The sequence below is a fragment of the Rattus rattus genome, chromosome 10 (genome assembly GCF_011064425.1).
Source record: "Rattus rattus isolate New Zealand chromosome 10, Rrattus_CSIRO_v1, whole genome shotgun sequence".
NCBI classification, from domain to species: domain Eukaryota; kingdom Metazoa; phylum Chordata; class Mammalia; order Rodentia; family Muridae; genus Rattus; species Rattus rattus.
In genome coordinates, this window is record NC_046163.1 from 63,585,063 (window position 1) to 63,602,149 (window position 17,087).

Genomic DNA, 17,087 nt, shown 5'->3' on the forward strand with positions numbered 1-17,087 from the left:
ATGAATTCAGAGGCAGACTACATGAGTTAGAGTCACAAGAGCGGCGACTTACCCAGTGCTCACTGCTGCAAAAGACAGCAAGGTGGATATGCTATTGGCTCCGATCCAAGTCCACTAGGGCACCTGTGTTTATACACCTTAGCAAGTTCTAGTCCTTCGTGAAAGAACTTTCAAATAATGTCATTGTGGATCACATACACGAAGGCTTTGTAGGGATTGGACAGTCAGCGCAATTCATTGGGCTGCTGGTTATACAGCTCTGAGTCTTGAGTGCAGAATTCTTCATAAAACAACTGAAGGGAAAGAATATTGGTCAGCTGTGAGAAAAACACCCCTGTTGTAGTTATTCGTCACCTGTCATGTAGCCATGGTACCCAGCGTAGTAGCTTTAAGAATGACTAGGGAGACAGATGCTTCTACCCTTTCATTTTCTGACAGCCTTTCTTGTAGTTCATCACTCCTACTGTCTAGAAGATGATCACTAGAACCCACTTGGTAGCAGGAGAGAACAGAGTCCAAGTAGTTCTCTGACCTCCACACGGGCCCACTGACACATGCATGCTAACTTCCGTTCAATAAGTGATTAAAGCAAACCCCTTTTAATTCAGAAAAGCTATTCAGTAGGCGGCTATTCCAAACAATATAGGCCACTTGACAACTACTGAGCTTTAAAAGCTGTTAAGTGCCTACAGGATAGGGTGTTTTTTAAGTAGAATCCAAATTCGTTCCATCAGTTAAGTCATTATCTGGCTTTCTTCCTGAAACATTGTGTCAGTAGCTCCTCCAGTTTGAAGGTCTGAACCTTTCCTGACCACTGGGGATGATTTTCTTGCCTTCCTTATGAAGACTGGAAGTGGGATAGCTTACTTGGGGATTGAATGGAAAAAAAAAAAAAAGATGACCATTCCTAGGTATGGGGGGGGGAGGTTAATTATAGCCATGTGGGAGAGCACAGCTAGTGACAGGGACATCAGGGAGAGTCCAGACTCAGCTGGTCCATGTGGGGAGGAGAGAGGGGAGCCAGGCGCAGTTGCCAGGAGGCCTAAGGGTAAAAGAATGAGCAGGTAACCAAATGGTTGGATTTTGCAGCGAAGAGCAGCCCAGCCGCATAAACTGGAAAGTTCGGGGTAGTAGGCAGGGTGTGCCAGCCAGGAGGACCCCTTCACAGGTGGGGACTGAGGAATGCAGGGAGAACCTGACAGCTAGGTCCACTTCAGTGTTTTGTTTTTTTTTTTTTTTTTTGGTTCTTTTTTTTTGGAGCTGGGGACCGAACCCAGGGCCTTGCGCTTCCTAGGCAAGCGCTCTACCACTGAGCTAAATCCCCAACCCCACTTCCTTGTGTTAAGTAGGCGTCTCAACCATTTGACCCAGGTGAGAGGTCAGTGGGCAAAACGAGAATGACCGTTTGCTTGGTATAGCTCTGGATTGGCAACCCTAGAACATTTCATCTCACACAGATTACATTCAAAACTACACACCTAGGAGACAAGACGTGGATGGCCATTGATGCCAAACAGATTGCTTTACAAGAGCCATTAGTATGAGCTGCCAGGGGCTGGAAGGGCTCTGCCTATGGATGAGCTCCTGCAGGATGGAAAGACATGAAGCCTGTAATTAAACATCCAAACAAACAATTCTGCAGTCTACACCTGAAGCCAGTGACTTCCATTTCCACAAGCCCAGGCTCACGTGACATCTCTTGCTTAATTGCCCTTTAAACTGCTTTATGACTTTATAGCAGCCTATAAAAGGTGATTTTCAAATATGACAGGCGCTGAAAAGCTGAAGGAGAGAGTTATCCAGGGGTTGTAATCTCTTAAGTCTGCTAGGAGTTCTTGCCTTCCTGAGAAAGAGGAGCTGCCGCAGCTATGGGGCGATACTCGGGCCGGAGCTTCCGTCTGATCCTCATGTGCGTGGTCAGCGTGGTCCTGTTTGTGCTGGAGCTAGTGATCGCACACATAGGCAACTCCCTCTCCCTGGCCTCTGATGCCTTCGCCGTCCTCTCCCACTTGTTGTCTATGATCATCGGACTGTTCGGCGTCAGGGCCAGCAACATCAGGCAGCATAGGAAGAGCACCTTCGGCTTTCTCCGGGCAGATGTCCTAGGGGCATTTGGCAATTCCGTGTTTGCTGTGGCCCTGATGTTTAGCATCCTGGTAGAAGCCATCAAAAGGTACATCAGTCCGCAGAAGACAGAGGAGCCCCTGCTGGTTCTCAGTGCCGGAGTCATCGGGCTGTTTTTCAATGTTCTTAACTATGTCATCTTCTTAGAATGCTGTTACTGCTCAGGGCCGAGGCCCCAGACAGACACCGAAGCAGGTAAATACCTCCCTCCAGATGACAGTGGCAAATTTGTTGATTCTAGCAGCCGTTCTTCCCATTCGAGGGGCCTCCGAAGGGCCTCAGAAGATCTGTTCTTTATGGGCGCTTCTCGTTCCTGTGACTTTACAATAGGATTGCTCTCAGTCTGAAGTTCCTTGTGAATAAAAGTGTGTTTAGACAGGTGGAGAGGGACTACAGAGCAACTGAAAAGTCTCCCGTGTGACTCACTTTGGTTTATCCAGCTGCGACATGGCCAGGTTTGAATAGAATGTTACTATATCAATGTCTCCATAAAACATGTTTTAAAAATGTCAGTGTATCAGACAGCTAGCAGGAGTATGTTAGGGGGGTGACGTTACAGAGAGTGAGGAGAGAGATAGGATGATGTAGAAAAATCTCATTTATGGATAGAAACATTCACGGGTGGTTTTGAGCATTTGTTCTTGGAAAATACTTTCAAATGTTGAGAAATAAGTTAACTGGGTTACCCATTACAAGATCAAACTAGCTCTTGGAAGAGACTAAGTGTTCCTTTAGTAAGTGGGACCATGGTTTTTATTCCCACAAGAGGGGGCGTGTGTGCTATCGTGTGTGCCTGTATGCGTGTGTGTGTGTGTGTGTGTGTGTGTGTGTGTGTGTGTGTGTGTGTGTGAGAGAGAGAGAGAGAGAGAGAGAGAGAGAGAGAGAGAGAGAAACTTTTAGAGAAATGTCCTGCGGTTCTTTTAGGAGTTCTATATTGTGAGCAGATCAGATCAGCAGAGTCCAATCAGGACCATAGCACAGGCAATGGTAAGAGTCTCCACCACCTGATTCTCCGGGATTTGCCATATGGAGATGGTAGGTCCCACATAAAATGTCACTGGTTATAGCACTGGGCAGAAACTTGATAAAGGCTTGTTTAATTTTTTAATCACAACACAGAATCTAGTATCAGTTACTCCTTAAGAGACTTCTTTAATGGGTTGGGGATTTAGCTCAGCGGTAGAGCGCTTGCCTAGCGAGCACAAGGCCCTGGGTTCGGTCCCCAGCTCCGAAAAAAGAAGAAAAAAAAAAAAAAAAGAGACTTCTTTAATGCTGGCCGGCTTCCTTCTCACTAGTAGGGGCGTTATCTGATAGTCTGGGGGCCTCTTCACATAACTGCAGTCTTCGTTGCAGTTCCACTGTCTCTACTAAGGAGAGCTGCCAAGTCCTCCAGCCGTCTCTGCTGGCAGAGGACCTGTTCGAGCACCCGTGTTGTTGCTAACTGTGGAGGTGAACAGGTAATCTTGATCTGTACTCAGCTGAATGTTTAAAATTAGTCAGGGCCATCCCTTTTAAAAGACAGTTATCAGGCAACTCAAGACCTTATGTCCTGGCTCTATTAAATATCTAACGGAAGCTGCCAGTCGAGGGTCTGGTTCGTACATGTGATTGTTCTGTAAATGTAAATCGTGATGACGCCAGTGTTGGCAAGTGCCACTGCCTTATTCGACCTTACACTTAGGGCCTCAGGCGTTCCTTAAAATTCTGTTTGCTTTTATTCTGGAATATAACCTAGCAGAAGCACTCAGGAGACTCGGACGCACGCAGAAACACGCAGATACAGTTCCACTTTACAAACCAAACTGTTTTTCGTTAATTCTTAGCTCGCGCTTGGGAAATTGTCTGTTTTGGTGTGTTATGTCTGACTGAATGCTAGTCAGAGGCTTAACATGGTACTCACCTGGAGTCTCTGTGGCTTTAGTTCCCTGCTGTCTTGTCTTTGATCATGTGCTATGCTAAAACCGTAACATGGTGCTGGTATAAGGCCGTAGCCATTGTGATCATTCTCACTCTGTTAGCTTTTGGTGTTACTTAATCTTCTATGTTTCAATGTTTGAACCTTCCAGTTTGCTTTAGGGATTATCACCACTGATATACCAAAATTTACATTTGTCAGTGTTTTGAAGCCACATTTCAATGCCCTTATTACTAATGAACTTAAAGAATAAATGTTTATATAAGTTAAATTTTATAAACTGACATCAGCTCATTATCAGTTGGCTCATGTTTTAAGACCTATTATTAATTTTTCCGCATTAACATAACAAGAGTTATAAACAATAGGGGAAAAACAGCTTTCATTTGTGTTTTAGATAGGACTTTGCTATATAACCCGGGTTGGCCTTGAACTTGTGATCCTCCTCCTCCTCAAGTCTGGGTTTTCAGATGTATGCTAACACATCAACCTAGCTTCTGTACTTTAGTAGGTGCTTGTGAACTGAAGAATTCAGGCAGGATCCATCACTGTTATGGAGTCTGAAGCCAGTGAGAGTTTCTACTTGGCAAACCTCTTGTTTCTGTGACTGTTTTGACCAGTCTAGTATAGCCAGACATACCCGATGTTTGATACCAGAGAAGGGAAACACAAGAGGACCATTAAGTTGAATGCCATGTTATCAGACAATCTGTCGAGGTCACACACATCCCTGGATTTGAGGAGCAAGCCTTGCTGGACAATCAGCTGTGCACAGGCAGCAGTTTCCTTTAACCTGGGAGAAAACATTTTTTAAAGAATAGTATCTGGAAGCCCATGCCTGCACACCCAGCAGTGGAAATGCTGAGGCAGGAAGATAGTAAGTTTGGAGATTAGCCCAATTTACATAGGTTTCAGGACATCCTAGACTACCCAGGGCACCTAAGTGGCAAGTCCGAGCTCTCTTAGGAAGGACGTAGAGTGAAGTGTAATCCTGGCATTAGGAAGTAAGCCACACAAAATCACTTCAGCTCAAAATAAAGGCCCATGTATACCAGCGTCACATGTTCAGTTCCAGTCAAGGGCATAGAGAGCTTCAGCAGAACACCTTTCAGCAGAAAACTCAGGGCTGGGAACTTTGAGGCTGAGTATCCCACACATTCAAGAGACTGAAGTAGCAATATTAAATGTGCAAAGCCCACACCACAGTGGGAGACCCTGACCCAGAGACGATGATGAATAAATTCATAATTAAAATTTAGTTTTTTAAAAAGACAACTTGTGGGCTGGAGAGATGGCTCAGTGGTTAAGAGCACTGACTGCTCTCCCAGAGGTCCTGAGTTCAATTCCCAGCACCCACATGGTGGCTCACAACCATCTGTAATGGGATCTGACGCCCTCTTCGGGTGTGTCTGAGGACAGCTACGGTGTACGTATATATAATAAATAAACAAATCTTTTAAAAAGAAAGGCAGTTTGTAAGCCAGGAGTAGTGGCATACAGCTATAATCCAGTGTGAGGAGAAGAAAGAAGGACGGGAAGTGGGGACAGAGAAGAGAAGGGGGAGGGGGGGAAGGAGGGGGAAACGAGGAAAGGAAGGAGCCACAGAGTGGCCGGTGACACTGGCTCCCTTGGGTCTGTTTTCACCTCCACCCTCTGCTCTGTTCACCAACCACCCTTACCCGTAAAACCATCAACATTTTGGACTTTAAGATAATATTTTCTTCATCTTTCCCTTAGGTTTGTATTTTCACTCTGCCTTTCATTTTAGCTAAAAATCCCAGCCCCATCTGCCCCTAAATGTGCTCTGCAGTTCAGGCTGGCCGGTACCTCTCAGCTATTCTGCTTCCGTCTGCCTCAGAAGCCGGGCTACAGGTGTATACCTCACACTGTAAATTACTTGAGCATGAAATAATTTACATGTAAGTTATCTATAATGTGAACTGTGGTTACGTTGCAGGTGGTCTTGGCAGGTTTGAATGCTGTTCTGTACAACTTCTAGATGAACCCCATGACTTTCCCGCGGGTAGTGCTGTGCACGGCAGAAGCAAATAAGATTCCTTTCCTGAGAGGGAGGTCAGTCTCTGGGTTTAGGAGAGGCGAGGGAGAATTTTTCCCTTGGAGGTGAATATCATGGAATAAGTTACACGTAAGAACTTTCACGTGCTACAAGCTACATGTAGCCCCAGCACTTGGAAAGCTGAGGCAGGAGGCTTATGATTTCAAAGTACCCTGAGCTATATTTTAAACATAAAAACAGAAGCAAAAAATGAAAGCAAAGAGAAAAAAGTACATACTTATAGAACCTGGTACTTCAAACTGGAAAGAGGCGTACTCGTGGGCAGCCATGCTGGGCATTCATGGTCATTTTAGGGGACACGGGGTGTAGGGTCCCAGAGACAGTCACTCTTGCTTGCCTACTTATGTTCACAAGTTTGGAGAAGCAGCAGGTGTGAGCATATGCCATAGCTCCCGCCTTCTCTCTCACCAGATGCTGGTGAATTTCCCAGCATCCCCTTCTCTATGTTTGTGCCGCTTGGCTAACCCCTCATCTCTTCTGCCCGTTAAAGGGTTCTGGAGCAGTTCCAGGAGTGAATAGGAAAGACTTAGGGAAGACTGGGAAATCAGTGCTGTTTCAAATGTGAATCAAATTCAACAGAAGGAAACAAGAGCTTGGCTCTACACTCTCAGACATTTTATCCTAATGTGTGGGGAATTCTCTGTTACCCAAATGAAATATTAATGAAGAATAAGTGTTTGTGGACAGCATGCGAGCATAATGACAGCTCAGTTACATGCAGCTGGAGAAGTCTGTGTTTCACAAACTAATTAGTGAGAGGGAACAGTTCCTATTCTGATTTTTCATGCAGGGTCCAAAGGAAACGCCGAAACAAAGGAAAATAACTGTGACACGCAGAGCTATTTGCGATGGTCACAGACGAACACTGGGAATGCGAATGAGTTCATGGTGAATCCAATCCTAGGTCCAGGCCTCGTGTCCGCCTGAGAGTTTCTTAGCTCTCAACTCTGTCACGGATGAGGTGGGATACCCACACCTGGTGCATGCTGTGAAGACAAAGCTGATGACAGATGCAAAGTTCTCAGCAAAACATTCATAGAACACTCACTCCAGATTAGATTCAGATAGACCGGCTCGGCACAAAGTGCCGTACCCACTGACCATCCTACTGGGTGTGTGTGTGTGTGTGTGTGTGTGTGTGTGTGTGTGTGAGAGAGAGAGAGAGAGAGAGAGAGAGAGAGAGAGAGAGAGAGAGAGAGCTTTAACAGCTTAAAATGCAAATAATTCCCTTTTGCAAAATGCTTTTGTGAGCTTGTCACGGGAGCACACATATCTGTCACCTCAACTGCTCAGAAGGTTAAGGTATCATTTCAGCCTGAAGAGCCTGAAGTTTCAGAATAGCCTGGGCACCACAGTGTGTCTTTTAAAAGCAGTGGTGAAAGTGTGACCCAGGTGTACCTCCTGATAGGTCTTCAAATTTCTCTCCCTCTCTCCCCCCTCTCTCTCGTACTTATTAACCTGCCCATTAGCTTCAGATCAAAAGGACTTCTGATCCAGAGTCCCATGTTGTGCATAAGAGCAGCATGAGATTGCACTCAGTAGACTCTTTTAAGTGAGGACAGGGAGTTGGGAATGAAGTGTGCGGTGTGGGCAGGAGTTGTGGGGAGAGTTGGGGGCCAATCCGATCATTATGCATGAAAATGTCAAAGAATCCACAAAAACTACTATCCTTTCAAGATTAAAAAAAATTGCAACTAGAATACTGAGAGTCTTCACAGACATCTTGTCTAGTCTGCATGAGTAAAACCGTAACACCAAATCAAAACAAAGAAACTGACGTCCTGCATGTAGATCTGTAACTACCACCCAAGGTCTGGGAGTGTCACAGCCCCGGAAATCCTCCTGCTGTGTTCTGCAGCCATACCCACCACTCCACCTCTGCTACAGACAGCACGAATCTACACACACACACACACCGTCTTGGTGGTCAATGCTGTATCAGTCTGCTGGGAATCCCTGGGAACCTTCCAAAGTGTTTTTCCTCTTTCAGACAATGCTTTTGAGATCCACTGGACTTGCTCAGACCTCAGTGGCCGCTGCCCTCTGCATAAGCACCAGCTGACTTTCATTGTTATTAAACCACTTATATTCCACTCGCTTGTTGCACGTGGCTCACATCTGCTGTTTTTCCATCTCCTTCCTGGTCTTCTAAACTGTTTTCTCTGTTTTCCTTTTTTGCTTTCCTTGAATGCTTTCAGAGTTTTGCTCTTGGATTTTCTGCTGTATTTTTGAGGACATCTTGAAGTGTGGCCCTGCCAGTAGTCACCGCAGGTGTCACTCTGAATTACTGTGAGCTTCTACTGTGGGGCTGAGAGCATCTTTAGTTTATCCTTTTTCCTCCCCAGGCTCTATTCTTTGCCTCCCTTCTTCCTCCCTCCCCTCATCCTTATTTTTATTTTCCATTGCTCAGATTTTTTTCTGAGAATTCATGATTCCTTCTCTAAATTCTTTTCTTCTGTCGAGCTCATTCATATTTGTTCTTTGTTGTTGGTTTGGTTTGGTTTCTGTGTTAAGGTTTCTGGTTGTTGTTTGTTTGTGTTGTGTGCTCACACATGTTTATGTGTGCGGTGGCCAGTGGTCAACCTCCAGTGTTGTTTCCCGGGCTCTCCCAACCTTGTGTGTTTGAGACGGTCTCTCAGAGAACCCAAGGATCCTCCTGTCCCTTCTTCCCCAGCTGTGGGATTCCAAGTGTTCCGGCACATCTGACTGTTTACGTGGGCTTTGCAAATGAACCCCCAGTCCTCATGCTTCTTAGGAAAGCCTGTCTCCTCAGCCTTCCGCTTCCTTTTATATTTTCATATTTTCATATTTCAAGTATGTCCATCACTACCCGCCAACACATTTCTGTATGACTGGCAACTTTAAACCTCCTTCTGAACCAGAGAACACTTCTGCTGCCTCAGAAAGAACGTCTTTTATACTCAAGTTGCAATTCTCCCAGTGTTTAGTGGGAAGAAAGATTCTCTGGTGGATCCTGGACACTGAGGAGCCGTGAGAGTCTGGCTGTCTTCCCCAACAGGCTGATGACTGAAATGACTGCTTGCTGCCAGTTGGTGGCAGAAGTCCTAGGTTGTCCCTGGGCTTCCTTGAGTTGGCAGGGGCGGTTCCAGCCCTCTCATTAGGGACCTCAACACTGACGCCTGGCTGGGGGTAGCTTCAGTTTTTTTTAATTTTTATTTTTTTTTATTTATTCACTTTATATCCCAATTGCTGTCTCCCTCCTCCAACCTTAACCATTTAATTTTAAATCTTTTCTTTTTTTTTTATTTTGGGATCAAACCTAAGGCTTCACATATGCAGGGGTTTTTTCTTTCTAACAAGCACACGTTTTATACCAGGCTCCTGGTCATCTCAGCACTGGTCTTGCACACCTGAGGGTGCTGTTCACCGAGTCTGCCGTTTCTCTCTAAATGTCTGGCTTTCCCACTTTCTGTTTTTGAGGCAGGGTTGCCTATGTAACCCAGGCTGGTCTTGAACTTGTAACCTTCCTTTCTGTGCTTCCTGAGAGAACAATGTGTGTGTACCAGCACAGATGGTTTGTATGCTTCATTTTTTTCTTTTCTTTTTTGTTTTCTTACCGTGAATTGATGTTCAATGAAATCTTTCCCTGAGACTTTGTTTTGTTGAAGTCTAGGATATAAGCATATCTTAAAACAGTTCTTAAAAAGATCTTACATGTTTTTGTTGGCTTTTAAAGAATTGCACACAAGCGTTTTGCCTGTGTGTGTATCTGTATCACCTGCGTGTTTAATGCCCACAGAGGCTAGTAGAGAACAGTGGATCTGCTGGGACTGCACTTACAGACAGCTGTGTGTAGCTATGTGGTGATGGGAGCTGAACTGAGGTCCCATGGAAGAGCAGCCTGTCCTCTTTAACCTCTGAGCTATCTCTCTCACTCTTTGTGGGTACATTTCCAGACACACATTTAGTCCCAGCACTTGGGGGGGGGGCAGAAGCAGAGACAGCCTGGTCTATGTAGCAAGTTCTAGGCCATATAGGGAAACCCTGTCTCAAAAAACCTAGACCAAACTCCATAGGCTCTTTGGTGCAAAACTAGGTTGTCTACACTTAAAGACATCTGCCCAGCATTGCTTCTTATCATTTTGTGGGAAGCGAAGATTTTTGTCCACGATCTCATAGCACCTTCAGCTCCCGCGTAGATCGTCTTCTCTGCCAACAACCAAGCCTAATAATATATACAAATCTCTTTGCTGCGCCCATTGGAAAAGTGGGGTTCTCTGTATTGTGTTGTTGTATTTGGGTTTGAATTTTCCACTGAGGGATCTAGCAACTCTCCCCATGGCCCCCAGCAACATTCAGTCTTTCAAGATGCACATAATCATGTAGCCCTCGGAAACTAAGAGGTGAGGTGTTTTTCTTTACTGGACTGGTGGACGGGTGTCTTGACATCAGACTCCAGCCTCAGCTTACAAATCTAGGTTTCTGGTTTGGGCTTTTATTATGTGTATGGATGTTTTGCACATACATCTGAGTTATGTTCTTGCCTGGTGCCCTCATAGGCTAGGAGAGGCCATTGGGTGCCATTGAACTGGAGTTACAGGCACCAAGTCACCTTGTGGATGCTGGGAATTAAGCTTGGGTTCTCTGCAAGAGCAGCAAGTGCTCTTAACCACAGAAGCACCTTGCCAGCTCCCGGCTTCAGAGGGTTTTGTTGTTGTTGTTTTATTTGTTTGATTTCACACCACATTTTTTTTTAAAAAACTGAGGTCAAAGATTTGACAAAACATCCTAAAGGGGGACCATTTATTATAGGTAAATTTAATTTCTCACAACTCAGCATTTCCTGCAAGCTGGATGCCCATGACTTCTGACAAGGGTCATTTTGGAAACTTGGCAGTGTCAGACCCGGGGAGACGATTCAGAAGTACTTCCAAGGGACATAGAGTGTTGAAGCAGGAAGACCTTAGAATCCCCAGCACTCATTCAGAAAGACCAGGAGAGGCTGCTCCAGCACCTGCTACCCCAGCCATGTGGTGATGGGTAGACAGGGGACCAGAGGGGTGTTGGCTGGTGGCCTAGCCCCAGATTCAGAGAGACATTGTTTTCAAGGAATAAGGTCAGGAAAATGTCATCTTCCCTGACCTCTATTCATGTGCACTTGCCCCTGTCTCTCTCTCTCTCTCTCCCTCTCTCTCTCTCTCTCACACACACACACACACACACACACACACACACACACACACACACACACTCACAATGACACACACCTATACACACATTTGTTTCGAATGTTAGGCTCAGCATCACTTTGTGAGCGGAGTTGTCTGGAACCTTCGTTACCTTGGTTGCTTGCTTCTCAAGGCTGCCTCTCCATAGCGTCTCAGTGCTGCACCGTGCCGGCTCTGAGGCTGGAGACATGCTCTGCTCCATGCTCTCCCCAAGGCTCAGCTGGGTACTGGTGGTTCAACGGTTTAATTATGCTCTGCACTTGGCCTCCTTCCTGCCCCACCATATGGAAGGCTGGTGCTTTTATTGGACTGGGTCTCTTCTTTGTTGTTTTCTGGGTCAGACATTTGTTTTCAAGCATGGATTTGTTTTGTTTTGTTTTCTAATCACAGGGGGAGGAACGAAGCCGATGTCTTAAGGGTCGGCCAAAAGCAACTGCTGTCCAAACAAATCTTGTCAGCCCTCACTCCTGAGCTGCATACTCTCACTCAAAAGACATTTACTTTCTGGTTAAACGCATCATCTACCCTATGCCCAATTCAAATGATCATTGCCCTTTCCGAATTCCAATCAGTATTTCCTGTATGTGTCCCAACAGTCCCGAATCATTCTTGTTTAGTTTGCTATACCTTAAATGTTTTATGCTAATTTCCCTGAGCTTCTCTTAATAGTTCCAAGTTCCACAGATGCTCGTGTTGAGTGGCTACACGACTTTCCCAGTTTCCGTCTAACAAAACACCTCAGAATTTATACTGAGGCATTCTGCAGATTGGGGTCTGGAAAGAACACGGTGTGGACAGCCTGCCCTAGACACAGTGTCTGAGGTCTCACCTGAGGGGGCTCAGAGGCTGGGGGTGGCCTGGTGGACAACAGATACTTTTGTGGCTGGACGTGCAGTCACTTACTTTATGTCTGGCATCTGGGCTGGAAGGTCCAGATGTTCAGGACTGCTGATCAGACAGCCTATCGTAGATAACCTCTTGGTGTGGCTTCCTCATGCCAGAGCAGCCTCAGGGCACAGCTAGGAGTGGCACAGGATTCTAAGCATAGACGAGTGTTTGGACAATCAAAGTTGAAGCACCATTGTCTCCTCAGACCGGAGACTGTGGTGATGTGATGAGACGGAAGGAGTGTTGTGCCCACAGACCCCACGTCTGGGGGGAAGGAGCATGAAAGTCACTGTGTGGAAGCAAAAGGAGAAAAGGCCGCATCTTCACAGAACGTTCTGCACAGCCTGCACACAGTTTGCATCATGTCCATGTGCACAACGTGCTCGCCTCACCTACAGATCCCTGAAAGCCCATCAGACATGGCAAAAAGCTCCAAGTCTAGGATCTTAGCATCCTAAATGACCCTGGGATACAGATTCCACACATTAAGCTCCTTGAGTGTTCCACTATGGCTGGAAGATCTCTGAACTAAAGGAGCAAACAGACTGTCTTCTACACACACAAACATCCAAGGAGTGAGGGGGGACAGGCACAGGATACTGGAGCCATGACTCACTTGTATTTATTTCAAATAGCATCCATACCTTTAGGGGTGTCTCAGTTGGGGTTTCACTGTGGTGAAGAGATATCATGACCAAAGCAACTCTTATAAAATCTAATTGGGGTGGCTTACAATGCAGAGGTTCAGTTCATTATCATCATGGTGGGAAGCATGGCGGTATTCAGGCAGGCATGGTGCTGGAAGAGTTGAGAGTTCAACAACTTGACCAAAGGCAGCCAGGAGGAGCCTCTCTTCCACATCGGGCAAAGTGGGACCCTCAAAGCCCACCCCCACAGTGACACACTTCCTCTAACAAGGCCACACCTCCTAATAGAGCCACTCTCCATGGGCCAAGCATATTCAAACCACCACAAGGGGGTGAGTGCTAATTGCTTTCTGAGTCTGGTCCTCTCTTCTGGGGTGGAGCATGAGCTGCAGTCCAGATTGCTCTCTGAAACCTTGTCTTTTCTATCTCTGAAAGATTGCTCTCTCCCCAGGTTGGCCTGATCTAATTCCAGAGCACAGGCTCCCACAAATTTAATATTTAATAAATGCTGAATTGACTCCATCTGGGCAACAGGGCCATGAATAAGATCCTTGTGTCTTCTTCACTCCTCTTTTCCCTCCTTTTCTCTTCTCTCCCATCTCCTCTTTCTTTAAATATAACGTAGGGCTTTCTGTGCTAGACAGGTGCTCTACCGCTAAACTCTACCTCAAGGCCAAGCTCACTGAGACAAGAACAGGAGCTCCTCTTCCTCCACATTCATTTAGTAGGGCCTAGACCATGGGTGACCTCTACACGGAGGAACTGTCTGGGATTAACTGTTCATCCCTTAACCAAGCCCTGTGGTCAGTGGTGAGGAACCCCGATTAGCTCACTATGGTTAACATTGGCCATGTTAATTTTTTGTTACCTGGGATGACCAATATACAAGGTGGGAAAGGTTTTCTTTGGCTTCATGATTTAAAGAAACATCAGCCCATGGTTGCTTGGCTCCATGACTTTGCCCCTGTAGTGACTTAGCATATGATATCAGGGACCCAGAAAGAGAAAGGCTCTGGTGTCCCATTTCCTAAGACCCAGTGTAGTCTAGGGAATACTGTGTATAACCATAGTACTGGTCTCTCTGTCCAAGATGACAGGATGTTCCCGTAAGGAGGCAGGGAGGATTTTCTAGGCAATCTGAACTCTTCACTGATCCATTTGAGGTTTTGGGCTTCCTTTCTACAACAGTGTGGACGAGGTGTCTGGTTTCATGATTACTCCTGCAGCCAAGCCTTGTACTTTCATGACCTGATGTTTGAAGCAGCCATGCGGAGAAAGTGGTACAAGGTTTTTATTTTCATTTTATGGATTAGAAAGTCAAGGCTGCGGAATCTGGGGCTCGTCTGGCTGTATAACATCTTTGTGTCCAAGAGCAGGGACTGCATTGGCCTCCAGACCTCGTTTGAAAATTAAACAGGGTTGTGACGGTAGGGACTTGTGTCTTCCTCTCTGCATTTTCTCTCACGACGATTGACCAACAGGTGACAAAGATACATAGCGATCAGCAGTCATAAATGAGAAACTCAGAGTGAAGATCTGTAATACGTTTATTGAAATACGTGTTTTAGAAAATAAACTATGCATATCTGGGTTCCCCTTTGAGCACTGATGCCTTCAGAGCACAGGAGACGGCACCCAATCGCTTGGAGCTACCCGTGTGGGGACTCATAATCAAGTCACGAACTACCTCACGTGGGTGCTAAAGTCTTCAAGAGCAGTACATGGTCTTCACTAAGCCATCTTTCCAACGCCCAGTCAACCTTACGCCTTTGATGTTTCTATTGTTGTTAGTGTTTGCGGTGGTGGTGCAGGAATTGAACACAGGGTCTTACATGTGCCCTATGTTCACCGAGCTACATTCCTTACGCCTTTACGTATGTTGTTTTCAAAATACTGTGCTAACCAGTAGCCAATGAGTTCTAAGCCAATTAAACTAATTAGACTAATTGGGCAAAGGGGAAGTAGATGATTTTATGAAAAACATAATGTTCTAAATACTTCACAAGACACTCTACCATGCTATGTAGTCGGTGGAAGTCCAGTTCTGGGGAGGTTGGTGGTGAGACACCAATGGTGAGGGGCTGCCGGAGGCTTGTCAGCGGGTGTCCTGTCAGCTGAGCACACATGCTGTTTTATTTGATTCCTGTGGAAGAGAGTGAGTAGATCATAAACGGGAACACAAGTGACAGGCAGGTTCACTCTGACAGAGCTGGGACTGGATCTGAGATCTTCACTCCTGTGTCCTTGTGATGCATCACGGATACGTAACCAGTGCCTTGGGTACGTGGAGGCATCTGCTGGGAGGCTTTAGCTAAAGTTCTTGAGGCAGTGTTTCCCTATGTTGCCTAGGATGGCATGAGCCTCGCTCTGTAGCATAGGCTGACCTGGAGCTTGTGACCCTTCTATCTTTGCCTCCCAAGGCTGGGGTGTAGAAGCATTCCCTGCCACACTCAGCCACCAGGGATGATTGGAACAGCTGTATGTCATAATTTCTCGGGCAATGGACATTTTCACTTTCATGTTGTCTAAGGTTTGAGGATAGCCTAGCAGTGGAAAAAGCTGCTCGTGTGAGTTATTTCTGATGGCTTCACACAGCACATACAATCTTTCTGTAAATTATGAAACGGTACAGAATTTTACTTGCCATCAAGACTATGGTTTAGAATAAACACAAGGCAGAATTTTCTGTTTTTCTTTTAAGCTTTGAGGATTCTTTCTCCTTTATCTGAATTAGAAGTCTCACAGCTGACTACTTCCCCCGCACCCATCAGACTTCACGTGTTATCAGTATGTAGTGCTGAAGTCTGAATGGGAGGCGTTCCCTAACTTCCTGGTTTGGCCTCTAATGCTCTCCTCTTCTTCCTCCAGTCACAAATCATGCCCACACCTCCGCAGGCCTTGAGCACAAGAGTTCCTCTGTTGGTTATTCTTCTCATTGCTTTGAGGAACCCCCGATAAATGCCGTTTAGGGAAGGAAGGGGCTGAGACTTTGAGAATCAATATCCCAGTGAAGAAGTCATGTAGCAGGAAGCAAGGCTTTGGTCTCTGAGCCCTCGGTCAGGAACCATTGAGATTTTCACACCCTACTCAACCCTGTCTCCTTTTCAAGCGGCCAGGACCCCAGATCGTGGGTCAGTCAGCTCCATCAGATCCTTTCTCACATAAAGTATTTCCTAAGCGATTCTAGATCCTTCTGAGCTAACAAGCTACAACAGTCACCATCGTAATGGCTTTCTGGGCTGCCCTTGTAACCTGGAGAAGGGATGAGAACCGGCAGTCGAAAGTCACAGTGTTCATAACCATGAGTGAATTCCGGATGTCCTCTGCTCTCCGGGGACAGGCCAAAGGACCCATTCAGCTTTATCAACGACCTGTTCAAAGTGATGTTGACTGCTGGCTGGCTTCATGCTGTTGTTCACATCACACAGGCCTGTCATAAAAAAAGATGAGTCACCACATCAGCTCAAGAATCTCCCAAACGTGCTGTGTTCTGAAACCCTTGGAGGGAAAACCTTCATTGTCCTGGGTGCGCTGTACAAATCTATAACAAAAACAAAACAAAAAAATCAAAATCACCACCACCACCACCACCAACAGCAACCTCCCCCCGACCCCAAAACAAACACCTCAGCCCAGCAGTGGTGGTGAATAACTTTAATTCGCACTCAGGAGGCAGAGGCAGTCAGATCTCTGAGCTCAAGTCCAGTCTGGTCTGTTCTACAACATTATTTCTAGGACAAGTGGGGTTACACAGAGCAATCCTGTATTTCAAAAAGTGAGAAAGGTGGGAAGGGAGAGAAGAAAGGAATCTCAACAGCCAAGGACAAGGGCTGCCCTGTTTTGTATCTGTGGAAGTATTGTCATTTCAATGATTTGTTCTCTAGAGTTGGTGGGATTTCAAAGTGTGTGTGTGTGTGTGTGTGTGTGTGGCTGTCAGAGGACAGTTTTCTGGAATCATCTCTCTCCACCCACATTTACCTCTGTTCCAAAGATTGAGCTCAGGTCTCCACTCTTGCCCGTGAAGAGCTTTACCTGCTGAGCCACCCTACCAGCCCTGAAATTGTTTACCTAATGTTTGTATAAAGCCTCTGCTTCTTAAACGAAGCTGTTGGTAAATCTTTTAAGTTGTTCTAGACGTCATCACAGACCAGAGCTACAGTGTTCCTAACACAGAGGATCCCAGCTAGCCTGGTCTGTCTGCCCTCAAGTCGTCAGACAGACCAAAGCTCTGAGTCCTGGTGAACTCT

At 46.0% G+C, this 17,087-nt stretch overlaps 1 protein-coding gene across 1 annotated transcript in view; it reads left to right on the forward strand.

Moving 5' to 3' along the window:
* Positions 1-1,609: 1,609 nt before the first annotated feature.
* Positions 1,610-17,087, forward strand: part of Slc30a10 (solute carrier family 30 member 10) — a 33,051-nt gene continuing 17,573 nt past the window's right edge. The window contains exon 1 of the mRNA XM_032914762.1: positions 1,610-2,319. Coding sequence (XP_032770653.1) covers positions 1,869-2,319 — 451 coding nt within the window. The 5' untranslated portion in view covers positions 1,610-1,868. The remainder of the gene's footprint in view (positions 2,320-17,087) is intronic.